General features: G+C 41.6%; 2 protein-coding genes across 5 annotated transcripts; one reads left to right on the plus strand and one right to left on the minus strand.

Annotated features, from left to right (window-relative positions):
- Positions 1–663: 663 nt before the first annotated feature.
- On the plus strand, positions 664–7784 carry serbp1a (SERPINE1 mRNA binding protein 1a). 4 transcript variants are annotated; one of them, XM_062396222.1, is made up of 9 exons: positions 664–1032; positions 2564–2765; positions 3652–3804; positions 3921–3992; positions 4313–4387; positions 4572–4743; positions 5959–6006; positions 6108–6302; positions 6442–7784. In XM_062396222.1, exons 1-9 carry the CDS (start codon positions 774–776, stop codon positions 6499–6501), a joined length of 1236 nt encoding a protein of 411 aa, XP_062252206.1. In that variant the 5' UTR covers positions 664–773; the 3' UTR covers positions 6502–7784. The 4 variants fall into 4 exon arrangements, with proteins under 4 accessions (XP_062252206.1, XP_062252208.1, XP_062252207.1 ...); XM_062396224.1 differs by having other exon boundaries at positions 3924–3992; XM_062396223.1 differs by having other exon boundaries at positions 665–1032; positions 4575–4743.
- A 431-nt stretch (positions 7785–8215) lies between these two features.
- On the minus strand, positions 8216–17995 carry il12rb2 (interleukin 12 receptor, beta 2a). The gene is made up of 16 exons (XM_062396443.1): positions 17931–17995; positions 17585–17672; positions 17094–17354; positions 15449–15572; positions 15148–15338; positions 14703–14845; positions 13955–14099; positions 11941–12014; positions 11162–11369; positions 10879–11061; positions 10391–10492; positions 10086–10232; positions 9701–9832; positions 9354–9447; positions 9140–9227; positions 8216–9055 (listed from the first exon to the last, which is right to left on the minus strand). Exons 2-16 carry the CDS (start codon positions 17643–17645, stop codon positions 8633–8635), a joined length of 2376 nt encoding a protein of 791 aa, XP_062252427.1. The 5' UTR covers positions 17646–17672; positions 17931–17995; the 3' UTR covers positions 8216–8632.
- Positions 17996–18077: the final 82 nt, after the last annotated feature.

Genomic DNA, 18077 nt, shown 5'->3' on the forward strand with positions numbered 1-18077 from the left:
GTTTGTCTTTACCAAGCTCTGAGCACTTTTCACCCTGTCCGAATAAACCAACTATCAGGCTATTTTCAATGCTGAGTACAGTACGTTTGCTATGGATCAGGTTTGTTACCCCGAGGAGTGGTGCAAGTGTGAAATGTTAACATGCAGGGTTTAAAAAGAGCCTGGGGGGCACAGTGCAGTGTGAATAGTTCAACATACATTAATACCAGGACCTGGTCACTACAGCCTGTGCAGTTTGTCACTGTTAGATTTTGACTGTAATTCCTAAATTATATGTTTGACCTTTGCTCTGATCATGTCTTCCAAGGTAAATTACCACACAGCAGCTAGCAGATGCACCTGCTGTGTTAGAAGGTTAACTAATGTGTGGATGAAACATGGAGGAAGGACTCGTTACGCTCTATTTGTGTATTTAAAGCTGATAAAGTGGTGGTGCAGCAGTAACAGAGTCTGGGGACGTTTCCACGAGGAGTCAACACAACAGTGTGTAAGGTAATTACCATGCTTTTCCTTCACAGAGGCTAGCAACAGCGCTGAGAACGGCATTGTGGGAAAAGTAGTTTTTCTGTTTGCGTGTACTCTATAGACGTCCATTGTTTGGTCGCTTTCAAAAAACTACACGCCCCAGCCGCGCAAAGCCCCGAGGTCCCGGATGTCTATCGCGCCGGAAGAGAAGAAGGTCCTTTTCCCAGCCATCTTGTGGCTTCATCTAGCGAAGTGTTCGCACCAAGCCTCGTAGAATCGGAGGAAAATCCTGCTGAAGGGGCGCCATCATGCCCGGACAAATGCAAGAAGGTTTTGGCTGTCCCATAACCAATCGGTTCGACCAGCTATTTGACGACGAGTCGGATCCGTTTGAGCTTCTGAAGCAGGCCGAAGCGAGGAAGAAGGAGGCTGCTGCGCTCCCTGGTGCCGCCAAGACCGCAGCCCAGGGTCCCAAGAACCCAAAGAAAGAATCCCAGAAAGAAAGAAAGGTCCCGCTAACCGACAAGAAAGAGGAGATCCAGGCTCCCGTCCCACTCAAGAAAGATGGTAAGCCCGGTTTCATCGTTTTAAGCTCCCGGTCAGACTGGGGCTGAAAGGGTGTTTAGCTAGCAGGCTATGGTGCTCGTTTCCTAGCTAGCGACGGTTCCTAAGCCCCCGTGACATGAGGTCCGCATGGCTGCTATTGTGTCTCTGTGCGCTGTCATTTATGCGAACAATTACATTTTTAGCAAGGTGAATAGCTGGAGGCTGTGCCCCTTCAACTATTCACCGAGATTCAGTTTACGGGCCGACTTGTTTTGGCTCGTCTCCCCATCGGCCTTGTTGAGCAGGTGGAACCCGAAAGCCTGGGTATCCGGGAAAAGTGGCCTGTACATGCATTCATGTTCACGTGCCGTCAGGTCGCGAGGCCACTTGGTGTCCGATCAAGCCCACAGCTGCGGTTATTTACCGATATTTTATTACGTTTTAATATTAAATAAATATATGCATTAAAAGTATGTTCATGTCAAATCAAACGTAACTGGTTAAAACTAAATCGTAGATCAATGTCGAATCGCGGTTTTATTGTAATGGCGGTGGATGAGCCGGTGGTTTTGTATCACTCGGAGCCGAGCTCCCTCACGGAGATGAACCTCGTGGTGACCGTGTGGGGCGTGTTGAAGCTCCGTCTCCGAACTGCCACTTCCCAGTGGCGCACATTACCCGCTCGAGCATGCGCTTGGCCTGTTTCCGCGCATTTAATTTAGTATTTGTGATTTCCGCAGATATACTCTATGTATATTGTGTCAATATTCAAACTACCACCTTGGCTGTGAAAATGGAGGCCAAGTTTATGCCCCGATGTTCCAACGTGTGTATACCACGTTGAATTTACGTCACGCAGAAGTGGAGCATCCAGTGTTAGGTGGATATTTGCTCTCGGACAGTTAAATGGCCATTATCAGCAGGTCACGCTGCCAAGTTGGCTCCTATCTGTTTGCTGGGGAGAAGATTGGGACAGGTGCCGACCACGGTGCGCCCAGCTGCTACTGTGTTCCACAGGGTGTCTATTTTGGTAGCTTGTGGTTTAGGCCAGGGGTGGGATTGGGTCTGTCACATTCGACCATGTGCTCCACAGGTTGAGGGGTTAAAGACGATGACAGGCTTAATTCCGTTCAGTGACTCCGTGATTCTGGTGGTCAACACACGTGGAAACAGAGTGGGAAATGAGTGAACATGCAGGAAACACCTCAGTCCCCATCAAGTTAAATCACAACCCTCTGTATAAAGTTTCTACCTTACAATTGGTAACACATTTTATGAACTTGAGGGAGTTTGAAGTTTTTGCTGTTTTAATATTAAATTAACACTACTGACCAGATACAAGTTGTAGGGTATTTAAAAATAGTATTAAAAAAAATCGTTAATTACAAGAAATGGATTTTACCAGTTGATTGGAAGAAAAAACACATTCGTTGAAATTTTGCTCCATTTAGACGGAACAATAACACTCTTCTTTCTAATGTCTGATGCTCAATGTTGGGTCCTGATCTGTCAATCTCATCGGTCCTCTAACCTCACTGTTTGGTCATCCTAGGTCCCGGCGTGAGGAGAATGGGGCGCAAGCCAGAGGGTGACGGCCCCAGACCCCAGGGTGGACAGGGCTTCCAAGGCGGCCAGGGCGAAGGGCGCCCTCCCACAGACAGACGGCCTGCGGACAGGCGGCCCCCTCGTCGCTTTGAAAGGCCCGCTGGCGAAGGCGGCGAGAAGACCGAGGGTGGTGAATTCTCAGTTGAGAAGTGAGTTCAATTGAACATGTTCACAAAATGTCAAGACTTTTTTCAATGTGTTTAAAGGTCCAGTGTGTAAGATTTAGGAGAATGGAATCTATTGACAGAAATTGTATACAAAAATAATCGTAGTGATGTTTTCATGGGTGTGTTTCATCTAAATTAAACAAATAGTTTTATTTACCCTTGTAGTAGCCCAGACTTGACAAACTAAACACCCTTTGGGTTTTATGAAAACTGAAGGTTACCACAGGTTCTATTTCATGTTTAGAAGGGGAGGGTGTCACTAAATTCTACCCAATTTAACTTTAAATATGTCTTGTAAACTTTTAAGTGAATCACATCAACGCAAAGTAAACTAAAGTACTGTTCAGGTCCTAATAATTTAGGACTAGTGATGGTGTTAATTGTTAATGTGTAAAGTGAGTGCAGGCTGCTGCTGCAAAATGAACACAGACCCTGGGGAGTCCATTAGTATGATAAGTTGGAGGGAGTTTTCTCTCACCCTCCAAGCCGGTGGGGGGTTGGGAGTATGGACAGCAACTGTTTAAGGCGTTGTTTGCAATGATAAGGCTTAGTATGTTTGGCCCAAAATGCTGCATGCAAGTTAATTGATCAGTTAACTTTTTAGGATCGACCCAACAAAAAAATTAAGTCCAAATCTAAATTTAGACTTCTTATAGGTAAAAGCCACAATCCCTTCGTTGTTCTTTAAATGTCATTTAAGGCAGCTAAAATAAATTCATATTTTGTTAGTCTTCTTAGCTCCTCCCAGCTGAATTTATGAAAATAGGCTGATTTAAAGATAGCCCTGCCTTAGAGCTAAGCTTCTGACAGTCAAAGACACTTGTACTTTGCCAAAAAGTAGACTGATAATCATCATCTGTCTTTTCAGACCAATCGGTGACAGGCCAATGAGAGGACGTGGTGGTCCCGGTGGTGCCGGCAGAGGGGCCCGTGGAGGCAGAGGACGTGGCATGGCTCGCAGCGATGGCTTTGACTCCCGGGGCAAGCGTGAATTCGATAGACACAGTGGCAGTGACAAAACGTAAGTACTTTTTTCGCATTAAAAAAAAAAAGTTCACCCATGGTCCGTTAAAGATCTTTGTATGTTTTTATTCAGTAGATGTGCATTGATCGTGGCTAAAGCAAATGTTGTTTCAGTAGTCAGAAGGGTGAGGAGAAGCGTGGTGGAAGTGGATCTCACAACTGGGGCACCGTCAAGGATGAGCTCAAGTAAGTGTCTGTATTTATAATGACAAACTTTGCATTATGAGAGATGAGGGAGTTTCAGAATACGTGCACAGACTCCAATATTGACCTTACATGTATAACACATCTGTGTTAGTTTCTCCTCATTTTGTATTTTAAGAGAACACTTGGTGACGTAATGCTAGTCAGTTAACAGGAGTCACATTTGGAGATGGGTCGTGGGTGTTATTTTTTTATTTCATCAGTTTGAGTGCATGAGTTCAGCATGCTCTATCATCTTAGTATTCACACTGTATCCTGGTTCCAATAGTGACAAACAATTTTTTTTCTTCTCTCCTTAAAAGTGAGCTTGACCAATCAGCCAACCCTGAAGAGACCCCTGAAGGAGAGGAGCATCCACCAGCTGACTCTGAGAACAAGTATGAATTTTCTTGTTTTATTAATCTTGTTATAAATTACAAGAATAATTTGGAGATTTTGGTTTTTCTGTAGTCTACAATATAACAGAGGGATGTGCAGATAAACCTAAATTCATAGTAACATTAATTAGGGTTATGTTAAAACTACTAGTAACACTCAACTCTTTGTGTCTCGTCTTTGTTGAAGGGAGAATGAGGTAGAGGAGGTCAAGGAAGAAGGGCCCAAGGAAATGACTCTGGACGAATGGAAAGCTGTGCAAGACAAGGAGCGGGCCAAGGTGGAATTCAACATCCGTGAGGCCAACGAGGGAGCTCAATGGACCAGAGGGTTTGTGCTGCACAAGTCCAAAGCAGAGGTGAGTCAACAACATAGCTGCGAGAAAACTTTATTTCGGTTAACATAAAAAGCCAAAATGTGTCATTTTTGATCGACCTTGATGATAAGTTATTTATGTCGACTAAAATAGACATTTCTTTGTTTCTAAGGCAGTAAAAAGATCTTTTGTTTTATTGCCATCAAAAAGAAACCGACTCATTCTATTAATCCATTAAGACTCAAGCTCCAAATACAATCACTCTTAAACATAAGAACTTTGTGGGGACAGCCTTGAAAATCAGAGGGTTTTCTGATGAGCTGACAAAATAACTAACGTTCACAAAATCCAAAATGTTTGGCCTCTGAACCAGAAAACACCATTGATGGCTTAAAATTTGAGTTTAATTGTAAATTATACCTTTCCAATTTTTGTGAACTTAAAAGTTAGATAAACCTGAAACTCACCAAGATCCCCCACCCTTCCTGCTCCTCAAACCTACAAGCTAAGCACGCTAACAAACTACTCATTTTCATTGAATCGGAAACTATTCCTAAAAATAATGACACCATGGATGAGATTCACCCTAACATAGCTTCCTGTCTTGCAGATTAATACATGCATGCATTACATCCAGACTGAATTGTTAAGGAAATCCCTTCCCTCTGATTTAGTTTGTAATCTACCACCCCCTCTTCCTCCAGAGAGGTCCCTCTAACTTTAAAAGTGTTGCACCAGTTTCCTGTGTGTGACAGTGAGGTGTCCAGGGTTAACACAAACAGCACTTACTCAATTAGTTTCAAAATAGAGGTGCAAAATGTCCCTGAACACTACATGCCCCAAACCCTCTCCAACAAAAGCTCCCTGACATCATTGTGAATACTGATACAATAAACGAACAGTCTCATTAATACTGACCTATAGTTTTTCACAGCTCTATATATGCAGTAAATGAACGTCTGTTTTTCCTTCATTAAATTTTTTTCATTTGATATGCAGAACAATCTGTTAATAGACAAATAATTTAGTCCACTGTTTACTCTGGACAAAACCTAAACACTGTGGCTCAAGTGAGTGTTTGTGGTAGGAAGATGAGGTTAATGATTGTTGCAGTCAGGAAATGCAGACTTTTTGAATTGAATGTTTTGCTTTTTCTACTTTGTAAAATTGTTTCTTTCATGGAAAACAAAATCTGTTTATTAAAAGCAAAATAGCTTGTATGTTTTAGAAATAACATCTTGTATTTCACCATCACAGGTTAAAAAGGAGGATCTGATTGAAACCCCTAAGGTTGAGGAGCCTAAGGTAAAACAAACATTCTGCCTGTCTTGCACAGTATGACATCAAATGATACATACAAGTTAAATAAGGCAAAGCTGTAAAATGATATTCAATCAATTTTGTAGCCTCAGCTGGAGGATGAGCACCACTTCCGTAAGCCAGCCAATGACATTACGTCCCAGCTGGAGATCAACTTCGGAGATCTGGGCCGTCCGAGCCGTGGACGTGGGGGACCACGTGGTGGCCGGGGAGGTCGTGGCCGTGGCGGTCCCGGTGGCCCTGAAGCCCCAAGGCCGGTCCGCGCAGTAAGGACTGACAAGGTAGATACCTCTACAGTTTAGCTGTTGTCTTTCACTTAACACACCCTCTTAAAATGTGGTCATTGTACCTGTTAAGATTAAAAGCCTGATAGATTCTTGTTACTATAACTAACTCTTTCTTGTGTTTACTTTTCCTTAGCCGTCATCTGTGTCTGTTCCCAACGTGGACGACCCAGAGGCCTTCCCAGCCCTGGCTTAAGCCCCGGCTGCTGCCCTCAGGCCTACAGGAGCCTCCTGAGCACCTCCACTACGAGGCTTGCATGTTCCTGGATCCTTCAGCAAAGTGAAATGATGGAGACGACTGTCATTAACTATGGCACTCAATGTGAGGACTGAGTTTTACCCAATAAAAACAAAAAGAAGATGGAAAAAACAAAACAAAGTAAGGAGAAAAAAAAAAGTAAAAAAAAAAAAATGAAAAGGACTTCTTGCTACACCGGAGCAACTTATTGGTAGAGGTTTTGTACTTGGAAACAAAGTAGCAGGGATGTTTTCATACAGTATTTTTTTCAGAGGTTATGCATTGTCCATTGATACATTTTTGTAATTGCTGCTTGAAAATATGCATTTTCAAAATGTAAGCATAAGAAAAGTATCTGTTAGCTTGGTGTGTGCCATTGCTTGCTTTCTTGCTTTGAAATAGGCACCGCAGAGCTCCAACCCAAGCTCCTCGGCTCTGCCACACCAGGTATTATTGATGAAGTTACAGCTTCATTCATTGAGATTTAAGGATTTTTTTTTCTTTAGCACTGGGGTATTGTTTTATATTTTATACAGGAGGTTATTCTTTTATGATCTTAGGCCTGTAAATCTTGACTATTTTCATAAATTCTTTCAGAGACTGTATTTCAAATGGTGCAAATAAGACACTGCATTGACGAAATGGCGCCTAAATCTGTATTAAGGTTCTCTTTTTTTCTTTCACAAATATTTTTAAGGAGGAACGTTAGGTCATTTTGGAGGAACACATTTGCCATCTCTCGCTAAATTTACACCAATCCAGAGACTTTTGTCAAGTGGATTTATTTGAAGCTGCAGGTTGTTCCATGTGTTCTGATTTTCTCGTATCTGGAGTGCTGTTCACAATCGAGTGTCTCTTCCTCCTCGCACATTTCACCTCTGATTACTCACCATGTGGAAGTCAATCAAAAGTTTTCTTCAAAGAGTGATTCAGAGAGGAAGTGTCTTGATGCAGCCGTAGCCTCCCTCAGGCCTCCTGACTGTTTACACACTCCACTCGAGCATCCTTCCACAGTTGAAACTCAGCCCAGCTTCGTTTGTTTCGGCAATCTGTTCTGTGCTGATATTTTCCTCCACTGTTGACTCGCCCTGTAGCTCTCACAGTGGCACCACTGCATAATTGCTCTGAAAGAAATACAGTCGTTCATTGTGTGGAACAACTGAAGTGCTCTACAAATGTGTGAATTCTAGCCCTGCTATTAGAGACCTCTGTCGGTAAATAAAGATGGTCGATAAATTTTTTGCAGCGTCCCTTTTTTTTGATGTCACAAATGTACTGTTTGAATTGCTCTGCTTGTTGTGTATCTACATACATTCTCTACAAGTTTTGAGAATGAAACTGTAGAGCAGGTAATTGAAACTGTCAACTTTCACCTCTGAATTTAAATTTCAAACGTGTCAAAGTCCAAGAGGACGTAATGGCCTTCTGCCAACACTGAATATCTTAAAACCCACCCTGACGTTCAGTCCGCGGTTCTATTCCTGTATCCTAGTAGGGAGCGACTATTCAAAACAAATTTCAAACTAGAATGCTGCACCCAATGTCAGACCTTCATAGATATCAGTTCCCTAAATGTGCCCATTTATGAATTGTTCCCTGGTTAATCTTGTTCACCAAACAGACGAGTGAAAAGCCCCTCGGCAGAGATGACAAACTCCATCTAAAAACAAACTAGTGCAAAAGATGAAATATTTTATTTTCAGCGATGAAGAGTAAGGCTGCACAAGTAAATCAAATCAAAAGTAAAAATGATATCCAAACATGGTGAGTAGTTGAAAATATTTTAAAGGCAGCTCTGAATATGACTGATCCTCCTTTTTCTAGTATGTTGATAAAAATGTAAAGAAAAGACCTTTCACATTCTATTAGTTTATAAGTATATAGCCATTCTGAAAAAAAAGGATAATGCATACAATTTTAACTTAAGAACATTTATGTCAATGACTACTGCTTAGTTTAGCGCTAGACTTTGTTTTACAGTTCTGATTACAAGTAAAGAGGTAGTTTATGGATTGTCTCAGTGTGATCCAAACAACACACTTATTTTATTGTGTCCATTATCTTCCCACCAGACAGTTCAGGGTTCACCTTAGCTGTCCTGAAAGAAGTCACTACAGAAGTCAATTTTCACCGCGTCCAGAGTTAACTTTCCTCCGAAGCTCATGGGCCCGCTGAAGAGGTGGTGACTGGGGGAGAAACCCAGCCTATCCTCCTCCTGATCCTCCTCTTCCTGATCCTCCTCCATATCTCCCAGACCGTGTGATGAGATGTAGTCGACAGTTGTGCTCTGTGTGTGGTCGGAGCTGTCAGAATCATGGGAGAGGCTCTTGATGTAGGTGGTTGCAGGGTACGGTGGCGTGGCGTCTAAGCTCTGGCTGATCTGAGGAGGGAGTTGCGAGGTGGAGATGTTGCCGCTCTGCCTGGGCAGCTCCTCAATATCGACCAGGATCGGCTCTTCCTCCTCCTCGGTTGTACTGGAGTTACTGTGCTGCTGCTGGAGGTTCATCTTGCCCTGTTGGGAGGACAAAAAGGGCTCAAACCAGGAACAATGAGCTGCAATGTAGCTCAAATATTTTTCTTCTTCTACATAAAATACCTTTTCATGGGTACACTCTTTTGCCCACTTGCTGTTTGCAGGATCTGGGACAACATCGAGCATGAGGCACTGGCAAAACACCCAGAACCTGAGAGGGAACGTGGGAAACTGATCAACAATATAGCATGGAAACTTGTTCTAGCAAAATGATAATTTATTGGTCGTGATACGTAATTTCAATGAGGCTTTCATGGAGCTGCTGTCGTTAACTTACTTCTGGTTAACTGCTGAAAAATTGCACAGGCAAACTATAACCACAATCAGGGCGATGGCACCAAACACAAGGACATTGGTCAGCAGAGTTCCCTCTGCAATCACGAGAAAAACACCGGGAGAAGATTTGAAGTCGCAGCATATTATCTCCTCTAGTACAGTCAGTCAAGAAGTGCAAGAAAAAAGTGTCTACATCATGTGTCCCTGGACAAATCTTGTCTTAATTTGTTTCCATAAGTACTACCATTGAAAGAAATTCTGCTGGAGTCTTAAAGACAAATTGTTAATTATTAATTAAGTCAATAAAACTATTAACACATATTTCCCCAAACTGGCAAGTGTGCTTACGCTGGATTAGGAACTTCATTTGTTGACCCACAGGCCCCTCTCCCTCAGCGGTGGACGCAGTCATCCACAGGCTGTAGACGGCAGGAGACAGGGGCTGGATCACATACGTCCTGACCGATGCTGGCACGGAGTCTGAAATACAAACGTGTACACACACAGCAGAGGAGCAATTTAAAGGAGGCTTATCCTGCTCCTATTCAGGTTCATAATCTATTTTGGGTTATTACTTGCAGAGATCTACATGCTCTGATGTTCAGAAAACATTCATATCTTCATTCTGTTCATTGCTGCAACGATGGCAGGTTTCCCCTTTCCTGACACATCTCCCTCTACCTCTTTCAATGTTTACACAGTCCCTAACAGGCACTAATAAAACAATTCCTACATCTCTGCTGGTGTCCACTGCTGTTCTCTAAATAGATGGTGTAGTTGGTGATACAGCCCCTCTGCTTGCTCCTGGGAAGCTCCGTCCAGGTCACCGTCACTATTTGTCCCTCGACCGTCTCTTGGAAAGATGGACCAACCTCTGGGGCTGCAACCAACAAACACAACAGCATGGAGGAGTCTGTTAACTTCTGTTCACAACACTCCAGTTTCCACCAGTTAGAATAGCACAAGTCATAATAAGCAAATAAGTAAAAATAGTAAAATAATACTAATCATGTATGTATAGCTCCTCTATGATCTTACCTGATTCCAAAGTTGTGACACCTGAAAACACCATCCTGGTCACTGAGCTGTCGCTATAGAAAACATACACTGCCCCCCTGTAGCATTCAAATGGCTTTATACCTGCATAAAGACAAATATAGGAAAACAATATAATTAAATCATTTACGTAAATAAAAAATGACCAAAAACATGTCATGTCATAGGGGTTAGTGATGTGTGACATCCGTTAACCCTCAACAACAGTAGTAGAGGAAAAACTACCCTAAAATGTAAACACCTCAGAGAGAGCCACACGAGAGGGATCCCTCTCCCAGGACGGACAGAGGGGCTATAGATGCCTCGTGTAACCAGCCAACAAACAAACAATCAGCTTCACATTCACACCTCAATTTCATGTCTATTTAGTTTGTAATAAGCTCCAATCTTAACCCTTAATAAAGATACATCGCTGCCTTTGCTTCCTTGTGTTAATCCATCTGTGTCTATTGTACCATCACATGTTCTACCTGTGATGACTGCATGGCCTTCACCGCCGCCCAGTCGGACCCATTTGAGTTCCTCCAGCTTCTGACCCTCTGGGTACCACTCCACCACATAATAGGCTGGTAACAGTGCAGTTTCAGGCTCCCTCCAGGAGATGGTGACATTGTGGATGCCAGTGGTTACTTGCACATCCTGAGAGGACTTGGCTGAGACAAGAGGAGCACGAGTGAATATAACACTATTCAGTTTTAGTAATGCACAGGTCTGCTCAAACAGGCCTGCTGACACAAGTTTAGTTATTTATACCTTTCGTGTGATGTGTGATTGTAGCAGGAGGCGACCACCCTTTGGAGTTGCGAGCCCACACAGTCACTTCGCAGTTAGCACAAGTTGGGACAGAATAATTCCTGTCATCCTGGCTTACGTTGGTGACAAGGTCCAGTCCAGAGCCTGGACAGTAAACTCTGACTCTGTATCCTAGGATCTTCCCTCTTGCGATGGAAATGTGCGGCTTCTGCAACCAGAAAAAAGTTTAAAGGTAAACCAATCAGTATATCCACATATATTTGTGTTTTAATTGAAAATTTCATTTGAAAAGATTTTGTGGCAAACTGTAGGCGCTTCAACATGTGCCTGGGATATGGCTGTAAGAACAGGATGCTCAAAATCAACACGCTGCAGGTTTAGTGAGTAAGACACATCATTTCTGTTCAACTCCTGGTTTCTTGTAAACTGAAACTGTGGTGTCAGTACTCAGGTTTCACTTACCTTTCACAGTCTTTATGTGACATTAAATGAATGTAGGTGTGTGTATTTGTGGTAGAGGGTGGGGATGTGCGAGTGTGTGTGTGTGTGTGTGTGTGAGGGTTTAACACGTCAGAAGTGGTCAAGAGTTGACCTTTAGTTTATGCAGAACATCGTAGTAAGTAGAGATCTGGATGTGTCACTATGGCTACAACACTGCACCACTGCACCACACAGCAGCGTGAGAAGGAGAGTGAACGCATGGAGACGAGGAAACAGCACAGTGGTGTTCTGTGGTCACTGTCATGACAGTCTACATAAAAAAAACTGTCACGACTTACCTTCCAGTAAACTCTCGGGGATTTTGATCCACACGCAGACTCAGCGTACCATACGTCCAACTCTTTTGCAGGAGCTGAAACAATAAAGCATTACAGTGTCACATAAAGGATTAATATTAGCTATAGCTCAAAATAGTATTTCTTTAAAAGTGACACATATAATCTGTGCAGGTCTGACACAGATGACAAACACTTCCAAGAAATCTCGTACATAACATTCTTTCCATTAAAATGACACATAAAGGCAAATATTAAGAGCTTTTTCAAAAGGATATTTTTACATCTGCCATCGGTTGGTTTGTTGGCAGGATTATGCAAAAACGACTTGGGTTTACATGAAACAGGTGGAAGGATGGGGCACGGGACAAAAAAACAGGTCATAAAATGTTGCCGCCGATCCAAAGCGGCAATTTAATACATTTTTTCACTACATCACTTTCTTTAATTATTTTTTTTTAATTCATCAATCTTGATTTGGATGAATTAAAGGACTGATATTCATGAGTGTGTGTAATTTGGTTTTAATTTAACTGACGGAATTTATCATGTAACCGACTCCTGCTACAGAAAGCAAAATTCATTTTCCTCTTTTAGAGCACTGACCAACACAGGGACCAGTGAACATGTGACATGTGATCACTCAGTAAGGAAGTTAAGGTCCCTCCACCCTGTATGTTTGCACAGTATGGAGGAAGTTGTGACCTGAGAGCACTCCACCTCTCTGGACTGCTGATGCTTTAACACGCTTATACAATTAGAAGGGTGATAAAAATAATAAATGATGTTCAACAACCTCAATGTGGGTTTCGAAAACTACACATTGGACACTATTTACATTAATGCCAACTGTTCAAAAGCAGATGAATTATTTCATGGGTCCCAGTTGGGAATGGAGACCTTTGTGTTCGCTACCCAGTGGCAATGTTGTTTTAGTAAAAAAGAGTGCTTTACATTCAACCTTGTTATTGCACACTCTACCAGCTCAGTGAACATAATAACGTTGTTTAATTACCTTGATATTTCACAATTTTATATCAAAACATATTCTCTAAGTCTAATCCACATAATGAGATGATTATATTTGCAGCTGTAAAACATGAAAAGCTATGAGCTTTCATTGGGTTTGCCTAAACCTCCCTCTCAATAACCCCTACCAAATCTCAAATAAACAGTCTGTTCCTCTTTGGAGTCCTAATTGAACGTAACCTTCGTGAAATACTCAAACTCAGTTTGCTTCAAAGGGACGAGTTTTTACTTTAATTCTTTACAAGACGTTTGGTTTGAATACGGGACAAATGGGGAAGTTTGCATTTGAAGGAAATTGTTAATTGAATTTGTTTAATCACTTGTGTGGTTTTAAAAAGGACTTTAACAGCTTAAACTCAACCATCCTCCCGGGGCATGACTGACAACCAAATTTAGTTTAGCCCATTCATTTACTGAATAGTGGAACACAAAAAGATTTTGCCTCCCTTTATGAACCCCAATTTAGAAAAAAACTAGATCTGCCACTGCTCAGGGAAGCTGACAAGATTCTGTGTTTAGTGATGACAGCTGGAAACTTTCTCCAACTTATATGCTCCCCTTTTCCAGTTAAGGCTCAGGACAACGAAGATCACATTTCTCTTCACTTCTGCGCTCGTTTTAGCATCTGTCTACAAATTAACCCTAACCCTAGCTCCTTCTCGTCTTTTCACTGTGACTCAGTTTGACCTGACACAGAAAAAGACTCAACTACAGTTATCATAATTTATTCTCTTATTTTGGTCTTGTATTTATACTGTTGTATGCACTTTTGCAACTGTGCATATTTCGTCTTATCACTCGCTCTCAACACACAACCCAGCGAGAATTGTGTCAGTGGTTTATCCTGCTTGCAGACAGTGGTGAGCTGATAACTGCCTCAAACCACAGAGATACTGTAAATACTTTCACATCTTTAGACAGAATTCGTGCTGCTTTCATTCAGTAAGAGCAGTAATACCCACACGTTGGATAGGAAGAGTTCCCCTACCTTCCTCCTGAGTCCAGCTGGAGATGTTTGTGCTCCACTGACTCCACAGGCCGTAGCTGAATCTGGATCGGACTCTGAAATGGTACACCCTGTAAGGCTCCAGAGAGGAGATGGACTGAGCCGGAACGGAACCCGTCGGCACGCTCTGTAAATAAAAAAGAATAACTCGTCCATGCTCGTATTCTAGTTTTATTTCGTGGGAAAATGCCATGTAGTTAAGTCTAGTCTGATTTATTTATACTAGTGCAGTGCCCGTTCAAAATAAAAGATGTTCAAAATAATAGTAAATGCCAACAAAAAAACAAACAGACACCAGCAGACTCATTAGAAAGAATCAGGCTAAATTAAATGCAAGATTAAATAAGTAGGATATTAAATTAGATTTAAAATTACTGATATTACGACAAGACCTAATGTTTGCCGGGAGACTATTCCAGAGCTTAGGCAGCCACAGAGAAAGCCTGTACCCCTCTAGGTTTAAGAAATGAAGCAGGGATTGAAAGGAGTTGGTATGAAGAAGACCTTGTGACCTGGGGGCAAAGTAGGGAAACAGTGAGGCAGATCACATTGTGAGAACACCTCACTGAGAGTTTGCCTCTGAGCCTATCGGCCTGACAGTCATATCTGTGTATTGCTTTGAATCAGACCTACAAGATACGATCGCACAATGTCGACTTCAGAGGCTCTAAGTAACCGACTGTTATATCTCATGCAACATCTCATCTCTGAAGTGTTAAAGACGTCTTACCAGATCTGGATAAGATGTCCATGTCTGTTCTGCTGCTTTGTACTGGATCTGCAGGTGCTGAGTCCTCACAGGCTGCTCCACTGTGAAAACGCACTCCCGGGAGGAGCACTCTGGTCGCCCAAGAACAGGAGGTAACGGCGTTGCTGCTCAGATCAACACAGACACCAGGGGTCAGATATACTGTCAACACGAGGGACACACAAGATCAGTTGTTCTCTGAACTGTGAAAAAAATCTTATTCTACTAAAACATTTCATAAATTGAAAGGAGGATTTGGGGAGATTATGAAACAGCGTATAAAAGAGCTTCAAACTTTCAGTCACACTCTCATCATCATTTCATGCCTTGAAACTGTCATCACACGTAAAAGAATTGCACGCTCTTCCTGCAGAAAGTACCAGGTACACACAAAGTGAAGGAGCTCAGCCATTTCTGTGGGTCTTACCGATGTCAGTGAGGGAGTACTCAACGGTGGCATTCACCTCAGGGCCCAGTTTATTGGAGACATTAACACGCACGTAGATGAGCTGCACAGACCTGAGGACAGTGAGCGTAACGGACAGTGAACCAGATCCCTTACTGGAGACATTGTGCGTCTTCTGTTCACTCGTTTGATTTCCTGCTACAGTTCTCAGCCTGAAAACACAACAAAGCCAACTTTCAATTGACAGTATAAGAAGGGTCATTTTATTATAGGATGTTTTGGTGACATGTTCAATTCAAGTTTCCTTCTTTTTCAAACTCACCACAGCTCTGTTTTGTCTTTAAGAAAAGTCTGCCTTCCTCTATTCCAAGTGCAGAGCACATCTCCACTTTTATTATTTAAGACCTTGTAGATGCATGACAGGTTTTTAGGACTGTCTGGTACATCTACAGGATGAAGAAGACGAAGAGGAGTTGAATAGATCTTAAATACTGGGGTTTTTAAAGTTTGAATTTGAAAAATCACAGTATCAATGTGTAAAGCATTACAATGTATGGGATGGAAATGTGCCTCAGTTTCAGCCTGGGTTGACTAAGTCTGTTACATTTAGAGAGAAATATGCAATGATAGACAATCTTCATACATTTCCTGCTACCGGTCATCACATTGCTCAGTCTAACTTGGTTCATGTCCAGCAACAAAGCGACCAAGCCTTCATCCTTAAATGCTTGTGTTAAGAGATGTTTTGTAATTTATTTCTTTAGTTAGTGAGTTAGTCTAAGTGTGACCTGTCTTTTGGTATGATAGAGAATTACGGCCATTTAAATAAATAATATATATCAGAGATTAAGAGAATAACATTGTAATATTATAAGAAAAAACATGTTATTATAGAATACATTTGTATATATGCAGCCTGGTCAAAATGCATAGAAACATGTAAATTCACAACTAACAAAATAAATGTTACATCCGCAGTAAATTATCATCAAGTATCAGGACTTTCAAAAGATTGTGCAAAAACTAGGAAGTTCTATCTATGTTCTATTCAAAGGGAAATCTTTTCCAGGAATAATGAGATTGTTTCAAGATTTTAGATTCAGAAAGAGTGGAGAACCGATGCTACCTTAAATAAGAATGGATTATTGTTTCTTATTTTACTTAAAAATACTTTTCTTTTTTATCTTAATATTATGACACTTTTCTCGTATTTCTGTCTTCTCAATTACTACGTTATTATCAAAGTCTCATAAAGTTTTTCTTCATATTGCACTAAGAATCCTTCCTATGTGGCTTGGTTTTGGCAAGTGTAGGAATTAATTTTTTGCACAAAAGTTCTCATTCCCACTCATTAGAAATATACATTTGGGAAGCATTAATACTATGACCAGTCAGTAATGAAAACAGTCAGTAACTGAAGTAGATTAAATGCAAAAATGTGCTAATCTATTAAGTGACAAGTTTCATTGCTTTCCATTGGAGGTTAAGTCTTTTGAAATGGTGGGTGTGTCGTTACTGGACTGTACTTGTTGCATGTGTGAAAATGAAGTGTAATCAACTTGTCGCAGTCAGCTAAAAGACTTTGCTGCGCTCGGTCTTCAACATGTGAACAGTGTGAACTCTAAATAAAGAAGAGAAAGCAGAACCAGCTCGAGGTGCTTGAAATGCACTGCAACGCCCTGAGATGAAAGTCAATACCCTGCAGGATTTTTCTATCTATAGTTTGAAGCTAGAAGTTTTAAATAATCATAATGTGTTAGCATTATTTCAATTAGGTGAGGCTCTTCACTGTTAAAGCTGATGGCTACTGTGGAACTGACATTATAATGCGGTACATGGATTGAACGCTTGGACATTAGTCCTATATGAAATACAATAATCTTAAATCCCCCATTAAAATGTGCATTAACACACTTTGCAGTGAGATAATAGTTTCAGAAACAGATGTTGCTTCTCTTCATACTCACACCCAGTGAAGATGTCCAGTCCACAGGGGTCCAGTGTAGGAGAACAGCTACACTGACAGCTGTATGTCCTGTTCTCTGTTATGTTCACCACCTTAAAATATATGGTTGTAGAATTCAGCTCACTGTGATTCTGTAGTGTTGACGGGTGGCCACTGTACATGGATCCCCTGCACTTGCAGTTAAAGGTGCAGTACACATCAAAACTGGTGTCTCGCTGCACCACGTCTCCAGCGCTGGACCAGATGGTGCAGGACTTCTCACCTAAAAGCAGAAATACCAACTTATAGACTGACATTACGTGTCCATAATGTCTTTAACAGACTAATTTTCTGTTGAGTTTAAAGCAGATTTGGTCATATCTATTACCAAAGGTCTATTTAATCAAAATGTCATCACCAAATCATAAATAAATCGAAGAAAATATATAAAATGTATCTTACATATCAAGACAGATGTTGGTAATGTGCGTCCATAGAGAAGTCTGAGCTTACCCATGCAAAGCTGCACCACCAGCAGTGCAGCAGCGATGAGGACGGAGCATGTTTGAGACATGATGTGTCGTCAGTAACTGTCCTGTTGCTAAGTTCAAATAACAATAGTACACACATGCATTAGGTCAGTCATGGTTTTGAAATAAAGCAAATCTGGGGATAACAGGAAGGATTAATGATTCTCATCATAAGCAAAAGTTAATATATCCCCACGTATTTTCTATTCATATTAAATAACAGTATTTAAGCAGAGGTTTGAGGACAGACACCAGATTAAATTGCAAATGTTTTCAAACAACATTGAAGAGTAATTCAAAATAAGTTTAAAAAAACTCAAATCACTCACCGAGACATCACATCCCAGTAAGACCTCGGAGCCTCATCCAGCTCTGTCCTCCATCGAGAGGCGCTCAGAAACATCTGTCTTCACAGCTGCACGTCATGACTGACTCAAAGTGGCAGCATAGGAGGCGCTGCCATTGGCCCCTCCTCT

The sequence above is a fragment of the Platichthys flesus genome, chromosome 9, assembly GCF_949316205.1.
Source record: "Platichthys flesus chromosome 9, fPlaFle2.1, whole genome shotgun sequence".
Taxonomy (NCBI): Eukaryota; Metazoa; Chordata; class Actinopteri; order Pleuronectiformes; family Pleuronectidae; genus Platichthys; species Platichthys flesus.

Coding starts and splice junctions, on each gene's coding strand:
- serbp1a (XM_062396222.1), top strand. CDS start 774: ATGCCCGGACAAATGCAAGAAGGTTTTGGCTGTCCCATAACCAATCGG. Junction 4,388..4,571: donor CCAGCTGACTCTGAGAACAA/GTATGAATTTTC, acceptor TCGTCTTTGTTG/AAGGGAGAATGAGGTAGAGG. Junction 4,744..5,958: donor TGCACAAGTCCAAAGCAGAG/GTGAGTCAACAA, acceptor TCACCATCACAG/GTTAAAAAGGAGGATCTGAT.
- il12rb2 (XM_062396443.1), bottom strand. CDS start 17,645: ATGTCTCAAACATGCTCCGTCCTCATCGCTGCTGCACTGCTGGTGGTG. Junction 11,062..11,161: donor AATCACACATCACACGAAAG/GTATAAATAACT, acceptor CTCTTGTCTCAG/CCAAGTCCTCTCAGGATGTG. Junction 9,056..9,139: donor AAGAGTGTACCCATGAAAAG/GTATTTTATGTA, acceptor TCCTCCCAACAG/GGCAAGATGAACCTCCAGCA.